Below are 10,998 nucleotides of genomic sequence, written 5' to 3'. Positions count from 1 at the left end.
ATTACAGACACCTATTACAGGCTGTTATTCACAGAATCCTTATAAAATATGAATCTTTAATGGCTTATCACGAACAGTTTTGGGCCCTGTATCTGAAGAACGATGTGCTGGCCTTGGAGGGGGCCCAGAGGATGTTTACAGGAATGATCCCGGAGACGAAGGGCTTATCATACAAGGCAGAGTTGAGGACTCTGGGTGTGCACTCGATGGAGTTTTGAAGGATATGGGGGAGGAGGCGGGGCTCTGACTTAAACTTACAGAATACTGACAGGCCTGGATAGAATGGGCATGGAGATGTTTCTACCAGCAGGAGAGACTAGAACCCAATGGCACAGCCTCAGAGTGAAAGGACAACCTTTTAGAACTGAGATGAGGAGCAATTTCTCCAGCTAGAGAGTGGTGACTCTGGGGAACTCATCGCTACAGAGGGCTGTGGAGATAAAGTCATTGAGTGCGTAAGGAGATCCAGGGTTATGGGGAGAAGGCGGGAGAATGAACTGGGAAGCATATTAGCCGTGATCAAATGGTGGAGCAGACTCGATGGGCCAAATGGCCTAATTCAGCTCCTATATCATGACTGTCCAATCTTTCAAGAATTGGACCAAGGTCAGGCGACAGCTGAGCAGCTTAAGTCTGAAAATGCTTAAATCAAAAAGGATGGTATGCTGTATCAGGTTTCCACTCTAAGTGATGTATATCCTCCACTGCTGTGGGACTGCAGTCCATCTTGGTTCTAGAATGACCCACATGTGAGGTGATGCTGTGGTGTTACAGACAGACCCTGAGTGGAAAGCTACCTCTATCCCCAGAAGCTGCTAAGTCACTTTGACTTGTTTTAGAACCAACTTAGAAATACCTAACTGCCTAACCTAAACTAACCCAGCTACAGTGCCTTGATGAGTGCAATGGATGAACAACGCCACATTTCTATAGCTCCTTTATGTAGAAAAGCAGGCTCAGGTGCTCCACTGAGTCACAAGAACAAATGAATGAGAGATGAAGAAAGTGTGTGAGGATGACCAAAACTTCTCTCCAAGTGGCTGTATGGAGGATGATACAGTTGGCAGAACGCTGGATGGGGTTAGGGAGGGGATTCTGGGCATAATGCCCACACCGACTGATCCTAGTCTGGGTGGAGATATTTAACCCTAAGTTTGTGAAGAGGTGGATCTGAGTCCTTCATGCAGATAAGGAGGAGGGGGCCGAGGCTGTATCTTTGAGGGGTTTTCAAGGAGATGCCGTAGCGTCATACAGCACAGAAACAGACCCTTCAGTCCAACTCATCCATGCTGACCAGGTTTCCTAAACTGAACTAGTCCCATTTGCCAGCATTTGGCCCATGCCCCTTCAAACCTTTCCTGACCACGTACCTGTCCAAATGTCTTAAATGTTGTAATCATACCAGCCTCCACCACTTCCTCTGGCAGCTCGTTCCATACACACACCACCCTCGGTGTAAAAAAGTTGCCCCTCAGGTCCATTTTAAATCTTTTCCCTCTCACCTTAAACCTATGCCCCTCCAGTTTTGGACTCCCTTACCCTGCGGGAGCTAATCAGTTTATCTATGCCCCTCATGACTTTACAAACCTCGTGGGAAACACTCTGGCATACAGAAAATATTGCAGATCTAGGAGGGCAGTCTCAAGCTCAGGACCATAAAGCAGCAAGGAAGGCCGAGTTGAGAAACTCCCTGTCACAAAATGACGTGAGCAGACAGCTCCAGTTAGTCAAGCGGCAGAGCGGATATGGTACAAGTTGTAGCCTGACTGGGAAAGGTGCGAGAAGCAGTTGGAACAATCCCAACAGAAAGTGCACACACACGTGCAGCATGTAATTAAGAATGCAAATATTATTCTGGCCTTCACCGTGCGAGGGATGAGGCTCAAAAACAGGGAATTCTTGTTACAACTCTACACTGTGTTGGTGAGGCTGTACCTGGAATATTAGGTACAGTTTTGGTCCCTGTATTTCAGAAAGGATATAATGGCACGGGAGGCAATTCAAAAAGAGATTCATTACCCTGATTCCCAAGGTGAAGGTGTTGACTTATTGAAAACAGCTGAACAGGTTTTCTGAAGAAGGGTACCGACCCGAAACGCCAACTTTCCTGCTCCTCTGATGCTGCCTGGCCTGCTTCGTTCATCCAGCTCTACACCTTGTTATCTCTGACACCAGCAATCGGCAGTTCTTGCTATCTCCAGGTTAGGCCTTTATACATTAGAGTTTAGAAGAAGAATGAGAGGAATCTTATTGAAACAGACCAAGATCCAGAGGGGGCTTGACAGGGTAGACGTTGAGAAGGTGTTTCCAATGGTGTGGCAATCTCTAACTAAAGGACACAGACACAGCATAAGGAAGCGCAAATTTGCAACTGAGAGGCAAAGTGATTTCTCACCCACCCCCTCCCAAACCCAAGGATGACGAATGTCTGAAATTCTTTTCCCCCAGACAGGAGTGGAGGCTAGATCACTGAAAATATTTAAAGACATGGACAATAGATTTTAGAAATACCAGGGGGTTGTTGGCTATGATGAGCCGGCACAATATAGCAGTTGAGGCCTGGGGCAGGTCAACCGTGAACGTGTTGAATGGTAGGACAGATTTGAGGGGCCAAATAGCCTACTCCTGTTTCTTATGTTCTTCTAACTATCCTTCCTAGATCCTGATTGTATCGGATCACTGTCAGAATGCCAACTGTGTGAATTCAGCCCATAAACAAATATTCAGCCAACCAGTCTGTACCTGTGTCTGTGCATCACACAAGCCACGTCCCTTCCATTTTAATCCAATTCCTCTAACAAAACCTGCTATCCCCTACCCTCTCACACATCTTTGCAATAAACCCATCACTGCTGTTCACTTCGACCAACTCACTTGTAATACAGTTACACATTCTCATCGTCCTCTGGTTAAAAGTCACCCAATTTTCTCACTGGATTTATTCGTGACTATCTTATACTTAGTGCCTCAAGTTTGGTCTTCCACAACAAGTGGAAACATCTTCCCAACAGCCACCCAATCATACCTGGTCATAAGTCTTTCAGGACCTCTTTCAGATCACCAAACACCTCACTAACTTAACCATCTAACTATCATGAACTCCGCCAGCTGAAGCTAATCGGAGGGTGATTTCCCAAAAAAACTCAGAAAATCTCATGGGTGACCCGGTGGCTCAGTGGTTAGCACTGTTATCTCCTAGCGCCAGGAACCTCGGTTTGATTCCACCCTCGGGCAACTGTCTGTGTGGAGTTTGCACGTTCTCCCCGTGTCTGTGTGGGTTTCCTCCGGGTGCTCCAGTTTCCTCCCCCAATCACAAAGATGTGCAGGTTAGTGGATTGGCCATGCTAAATTGCCCGTAGTGTTCAGGGATGTGCAGGTCAAGTGGGTTAGTCATGGGAAATGCAGGGTTTCAGAGATAGGGTAATGGAGTGGGTCTGGGTAGGATGCTCTTCAGAGTAAGGATAGGGTGGGGGCTGGGTGGGTTGTTCTTCGGAGGGACTTGATGGGCCAAATGGCTTGATCCCACACTTTAGGGATTCTATGATCTACCCTTCAGGCTATGTTCACTCTCAAAGGTTTCAGTGCTGCATCAGTAATAATCGTTAATAGGAACCGTTTCCCAACAATCTGGATAAAACAAGACTGCAATGATCAAAATGCTGAAAAAGCCCAGAACATTTCCCAACACAAAGGTGGACATCAAATGCTGTCAACCAAGCAATTAGACATAATCAGGAATATGTGGGTCATCCAAAGAGAGAAAGGGCTGAGTCACTTTGTAGGACACTACCTCACAAACTACTTACTGTTGGAAGTTAGCCATTCTGACTAGGGATTGGACAACACAAACTAATTGGCCGTTCCGTCTCTGGGTTGGATTGTCCAGTTAGTCAGTGGTTTGTGGTGCCCCAGAGAAAGAGGGGCAGTTTCTCAGTGAAACATGAACACCCCAGCTGCTCAATAATAACACTGGGAGAAGTCAGCACCTTGGCCAACATTTTGGACAGTACCGCTCTATTTGTATTATTGCTGTCAACAGGGCACCAGTGAACCACATGTTCACACCGAGACACTGCACTACAGACAACCTTGCTGTGCTGGAGCAATGAATGTACAGACTGCGAATGTTGCTGGATCCTCAATCCTTACTCTTCTTCCCATCGGAATCCGCGTGAACCTTGCGCACCAGGAAGCCGTGCTTGTACGTGGCCGCTTTGGGATCTTGCACAATATCCAGGAATGGGTTACTCCCTCCGCTGATCCTATTCATCGCCTTCAGGCTGGGATCTGTCCTCTCGTCTGCCAGCTCAGACAGGGATTTCCGCAACTCCTCCTCATTACTGTCAGAAAGTAAGAAACAAAAAAGAAGTACATATTCAGAATGAGCTCACACCTTTCGATAAATGTATCAAGGCACAAATGACAACTTCTGTGGCTAGATCAGTTGGAATTGTATTTTTGCTGACTTTGCTACTGTATTTTAACTCTGCGACAATCTCTGGCCATGGACTGGATTGCTTAGTTACGCAAAGCATGAAGACCTTATTATCTTTGATTTGAAGATAATAAGCGTCCCCTTAACCTAACTCATCTTTACAAGGTTCTTGGAATGGCGACAGTCATCAAATGGTGCTGTCAAATTTATATGAAAATCCTTTTCTAATTACCTCTAACAAATTAACATCATGGCTCTAATAGCCGAGAAATGGATTCCAAACAACAAACAAAAGAAATTATATTTGCATGATGCTTTTAATCATCATTGAACTCTCAAAATGCTTTACAGTGAATTAAGTATCTTTTTGAAGTGCAGGCACTGGGATAATGTAGGAAATGTGGCAATCAATTTGCACACAGCAAGCTCATACAAGCAGCAATATGGTAATTTGATGGCGATACAGGGAATAATTACCAGGCAGGACTCTGGGGGGCAATTCCCCTGCTCCTCATCAAATCAGAGCCACCCAGGCAGCCAATGGGATCTTAGTCTGAAGCCTGATTAAACTGACGCAGACCCTCAGATCTGTCCTGGGGAGTCAAGCCTTTACTTTTACGCTCTAGCCCCGGAGAGGGACTTGAAGCTGCATTCTTGCTCATTTTGAAAGGCCCATTATGCTGCTCCAGCTTCCCACACTTTCCGATGTACATTCGCGAGTCACAGGTGAACGGTGATTTGATTTATTACTGTCACGTGTACCGAGGTACAGTGAAAAGTGTTGTCTTACATGCTTTACAGGCAAATCCTGCTATATAAGTTCATCAGGGTAACAGAACAGAGGGCAGAATGCAGTGTTACAGCTGCTGAGAAGGTACAGAGACAGATCAACATTAACATTAAGGAGATCCATTCAAAAGTCTGATAACAACAGGGAAAAGGCTGTTCTTGAATCTGTTTGTACGTGTATACAAACTTTTATACCTTCTGCCAGATAGAAGCGGGTGGAAGAGAGTGTAATAGGGGTAGGCTGTTGGCTGCTTTCCAATGCAGTAGGAAGTATAGATGGAGTCAGTGGATGGTAGGTTGATTTGCATGAAGGACTGAGCTGTTGTTCACAATGCTCTGCAGTTTCTTTCGATCTCAGGAAGAGCAGTTGCCGTACCGCACGTGATGTATCCAAACAGAATGCTTTGTATGGTGCATGTACAAAAATTGGTAAAGAGTCTTTATGGACGTGCTGAATTTCCTTAGCTTCCTGAGGAAGTAGAGGCATTGCTGCGCTTTCTTGACCATAGTGGCACCATGGGTGGGCCAGGACAGATTGCTGTCACTCCCAGGAACTTGACGCTCTCGACTATTTATTTCTCTATTTGCCACACAATGGCGTGGTACAGGGCACCAACCTTGCTGCACCCTGTGCTTCACCAGAAACACAAGATCTACAATATGGCCCCTTAAAGTGTTTCATATACATTCACAAGGTGGGGCCATCACTGGAAGCCTAGCACTTAAATCTCATCCATAATTGCCCTTGGGAAGGTGGCTCTGAATCACCTTCCTGAATAGGAGTGACTTGCTTCGTCATTTCACAGGGCTGTTACGAATGGACCACATTGCTGAGAGTCTGGAGTCCCATACTGTCCAGACCAGTTAAGGACATTAATGAATCAAAGGGTTTTTACAACCATCTAGAAATGTTGTGGTCACCATAATGGAACTTAATTTATTTTAATCCCTTTTTTATATAATTAATTGAATTTAAATTCCACAGCTGATCTTGTGGGATTTGAACTCCTGGCCCTGGTTTTTTAGTGCAGATCTCTAGATGGCCAGGCCAGTAACACGAATCCACATTACCACAGTCCTAAATGCTTCATATAGACTGACACCCGACTGTGTCATTTTAAGGCCTACACATATTGGGATAGGGAGTAAAATAGCGATCAAATAGTTTTTGCAAAGCTGTGGCAGTGTCCTTCCATGGATGATCTTCAATGGAGATAGGGATCAATATCCTCTCCAGTGTAAATCACTCTCTAAAGGAAACCAGAGATCTCCCTCAAAACTCTCATCTCAATTGTTGGATGTGATGTCTTTGATTATTTTTGTCTTTTTTACCTGTCTCTCTCATGCTCTCCTTTTCACCTGCTGAATGTGTTGTGATGCCACCCACACCACCTTGTGATCAGGGACTTTGCTGCCACCGTCCTCCTTTATTACAGGCCTGCTGCATTTCACCAGCAATTTCTGTTTTTGCTTCAGATCCTCCTTCATTGACTGGATCTAAGGGCCTATTTGGGTTTAAACCCAAGTGATAGTGAAATGTTATTTTATGCAACACCTTTTCTCACTTTGCCATTTTTGGATGTCAATTAATGGGCTTATAAGAACACATGAGGAATAGGAGCAGGAGTAGGCCATCTGGTCCGTAGAGCCCGCTCCGTCATTCAATGAGATCGTGGCTGATCTTTTCATGAACTGATTAATTATTTTGACTCCAAGCAAGACCTGTACGAGTCAAGACAAATTTCACAATGAAGACTAGGACTCAGGCGTGCCCTCGTTACATGCCACCAGGCCAAGCCGTCACATTGCTCACTTACTTTTTACGTAGACTTTCTCTTTTTCTCCCCCCAAGTCAGACTTTGACTTGTGAAGAACTCACAGCTTCATAGCAGATAACCACAGATAAGTGACGAGAATTCTCACAGGGACTGAATGAAAAATCAATGCAATTAACAGTGTGCTGCTAAAATAGGAAAGACTAATTGAAAAGTTATGCTTTCTGAACGTTTGAAACTACACATTTCTATTTCAGCAAGCTAAAGCTTTTATCCAGAGTTCCAACTGTTCCTACTTCATGGCTGATTAACTTCCCAATTAACTATTGCATAAAACTGAAAACTTCCTGACATTTGGGTTTTGATCGTTTTTCCCCCTCTAATTAACACAAGTTCACACAGAACAGGAAGTAAGCCAAATGACCCATCTTAGGAAGAATACATTGTTCAAAAATGTGGAGCTAAGGATGTTGTGTGTAATCTCCGGCATAGCATTACAGCATCATACAATTATAGATTTCAATTAAATGTTATTTTGTTGAACAAGATAGCCCAGAATTAACATTGATTGTAGCTCCCCAACTCTTTCCTTACACAAAGGGAACATCACATAAAAATGTATAATGCCATACCTGACTTCAAACATTCTCAGCAAGGATCTGTTCAGGTTGCAAGGTGAATGGGTAATAAAGGCCATAAGTCATAGAAATAGAGTAGGCCATTCAACCCATTGGCTCTGCTCTGCCATTCAACGACATCTTAGCTGATCTGATAATCCTCAAATCCACTTTCCTGCCCTATCCCCTTAACCCTCAATTCCCTTCTCAATTAGGAATCTATCAGCCTCCAGTATACTTAACGATCCAACAGACCACTGCAGTAAACAATTCCACAGATTTACTGTGAGCTCCAAGAGAAGAAATTCCTCTTCATCCCTGTTCTAAATGGACAACCTCTTCATCGTGAGATGTCATCCTCTGGTACAAGACTCTCCCACAAGGTGAGACAACCTCTCAGCATCTACCCTGTCAAGCCCCTTACAGTCTTGTATATTTCAATAAGGTCTTCTAAACTCCATCAAGTACAAGCCCAACCTTCTCAACCTCTCCTTCCCACAATCAGGGTTAATCACTGATGGAAAAATGCCAAGACGTTCATTTTAGAAGAGAGATCAAAAGAACAGAGTAGCATTTAAATGGAGAAAAACTGCAGAAAGCTGCAACACAAAGGGACCTGGTGATACTTGTGCACTAAACATAAAAAATTAGCACACCAATGCAGCAGGTAATCAGGAACCGTAATAGAACGTTGGCCCTTATTTCAAGGGGGTTTGAGTGAAAGAGGAGGGCAGTCTTACTGTAACTGTACAAGATGCTGGTGAGACCATATCTGGAATACTGAGAGCAGCTTTGCTCCCTTTAATTAAGGAAACATATTATTTTATTGGAGGGAGTGCAGAGAAGATTTACTTAGATGATCCCCGGTATGGAAGGACTGCCTTATGAGCAAAGGCGAAACAGATTGGGATTCTTCTCATTGGAATTTACAAGAATGAGAAATAATTTTGTTGAAACATATGGGATTCTTAAGGGGCTTGACAGCATAAATGCTGAGGGGATATTTCTCCTCTTGGGAGAGTATAGGACCAGAGGGCATGGTCTCAGAATAAAGGGATGCCAATCTAAGACTGAGATGAGGAGGAATTTCTTCTTTCAGAGAGTTGAGTGCCTTTGGAACTCCTTACCACAGAGAGCTGTGAGGGCAGAGTTCTTGTATATATTTAAGGCTGATATAAATTCCTCAACTGATCAAGAATCATCTAAGAGTTACAGGGAAAAGGGAGGCAAGTGGACATGGAGAATGTTGGATCTACCACGAGTGTATTGAATGGGGGAGCAGGCTCAAGGGGCCGAACGGCCTATTCGTGTTCCTATTTCTTATGGAACCTTTTACACTGTTGCATAGCATTCTTCCAACCCTTGACACCAATGACACTTTCTCTTACTGCAATAATGCTTCTTATTGTACTATATGGCGTTGTGTTCTGCAGCCATTTCACCTTTTAGTCTGTTTCTTTGAACATCTTTAGAGCTAATTCACTTCTGGTGCCGTGACTGTTTGTCACTATAGTCAAGTCGCTCTGTTTTAATCCTAAGCCCACTTGCAGCTCGACTGAACCCTCATTTCCTGAATTCAGTCATTGGAAAACCCTTTTCAGTTCTCATGTCACAAGACTAGAGACAAATCCTAATGTAACTGCGCTAATGATACTTAAACATCAGTGGCACTGTGATATCAAACTGATTTTACATCATTCTTTCACAGTGTTAAAAATATTCGGAAATCTTAGGTTCTGCTCATCCTCCTTTGGTTTTGATGTTGCATGGAGACAGAAGATGGCCATTCAGTCCCTCTAGTCTATCCTGGTGGCACAAGAATGTCAGAACAGGAAGTCATTGCATCAGGAAATCTTTTGTTGCTTAATCTTACCTGACCACCAGCCTGTCACAGAATTTATTCTTCCCATCTCTTTGCTAAACTGCCATGATTTCCCAATAGCTTAAAAAAGTTTACATTTTTAATTCTGATTAAAGGTTACTGATTTGGAACACGAACTCCTTTTCTCTCTCCACAGACGGTTCACATTCCTTTTTTGGTTTACAAGATGACCGGAGACATTTTATTTTACATTCACAATATGTGAGCGCTGCTGGCTGGGCCAGCATTTATTGGCGATCCCTAGGTGCCCTTGAGAAGGTAGTGGTGAGGTGCCTTCTTGAACTCTGCAGTCCATTTGATGAATGGGCACTCAGTGTGCCACTGGGGAGAGAGTTCCAGGATTTTGACCAGTGACACTGAAGGAACAGCAACATATTTCCAAGTCAGGATGGTGATTGGGTGGAGGGGAATTTGCAAATGGTAGTGCTCCCATATATCTGCTGCCCTTGTCCTTGCTAAATGTAAGTGGTCTTGGGTTTGGAAGGTGCTGCCTAAGAATCTTTGGTGAATTTCTGCAGTGCACCTTGGAGATGGTACACGCTGCTGCTACTGAGTGTCAGTGGTAGTGAAGGCAATGGATGTTTGTGGACGTGGTTCCAATCTTTGTCCTGGATGGTGTCAAGTTTCTAGAGTGTTACTGGAGCTGCATTCACCCAGTCAAGTGGGGAGTATTCCATCACACTCCTGACTTGTGGCTTGTAGATGGTGGGCAGGCTTTTAGGAATAGCTCACAGCAGGATTCTTAGCCTCTGACTTGTTCTTGTAACCACTGTATTAATGTGGCAAGTCCATTTAAGTTTCTAGTCAATGGTAAAGGTAACCCTCTTGATGGTGATGTGGGGGTGGGGGGGGGCGGATTTCAGCAATGATGATGTCATTCAATGTGAAGGGGCGATGGTTAGATTCTCTTTTGTTCAAGATGGTCATTGCCTAGCACTGATGTAGTGCTCAATGTTAATTGCCACTTGTCAGCCCAAACTGGATATATACCAGGTCTCGCTGCATTTGGGCAGCCTGTACCACTCCGGCACTTGAACATTTAAAATTGGGTCTTTGTCTGGAATCAAGGAGCCTGGAGACTCACTGAGACCAGCTGGCCAATCAGATGCTGGCAGCTCTTCAGTACTCAGTAGCGCCACTAAGGACACAGTGGCAGCTGGCACTATGACACCCTGAGGCCAGTGGTCTTGGATTGCCAAGGGACCCAGGCATGGGTTAAGTAGAATAGGGTGACACCAAGGAGTTGGCAGCAAGAGCAGTGAGTGACTTTGAAAGAGGCAGCCCCCACTGAATGCCCACATTGGTTTATTGCATTCCTACCTCCCTCTTCATCCAAAACTGCCACTATATCCATCTCGGAAATCAGATGGAGTCTATCTTAATGTCACAATCAAAAACAAGTGAAACAAAAAAAAAAACTGAAAGAACTGCAGATGCTGTAAATCCGGAACAAAAGCAAATTTGCTGGAAAAGATCAGCAGGTTTGGCAGCATCTGTGAA

At 44.3% G+C, this 10,998-nt stretch overlaps 1 protein-coding gene across 1 annotated transcript in view; it reads right to left on the bottom strand.

The window, feature by feature from the left end:
- The window catches only part of LOC109918255 (PH and SEC7 domain-containing protein 1-like), a 163,179-nt gene that overhangs the window by 3,705 nt on the left and 148,476 nt on the right, over nt 1–10,998 (bottom strand). The window contains exons 15-16 of the mRNA XM_048616198.1: nt 4,150–4,340; nt 2,262–2,329 (exon numbers count right to left, since the gene is read on the bottom strand). Of these exons, the coding sequence (XP_048472155.1) occupies nt 2,262–2,329; nt 4,150–4,340 (259 nt within the window). The remainder of the gene's footprint in view (nt 1–2,261; nt 2,330–4,149; nt 4,341–10,998) is intronic.

Source organism: Rhincodon typus, chromosome 34 (assembly GCF_021869965.1).
Source record: "Rhincodon typus isolate 14 chromosome 34, sRhiTyp1.1, whole genome shotgun sequence".
Taxonomy (NCBI): domain Eukaryota; kingdom Metazoa; phylum Chordata; class Chondrichthyes; order Orectolobiformes; family Rhincodontidae; genus Rhincodon; species Rhincodon typus.
Note: the sequence above shows the minus strand (reverse complement) of the source record. Positions and strands in the feature narration are given on the sequence as shown.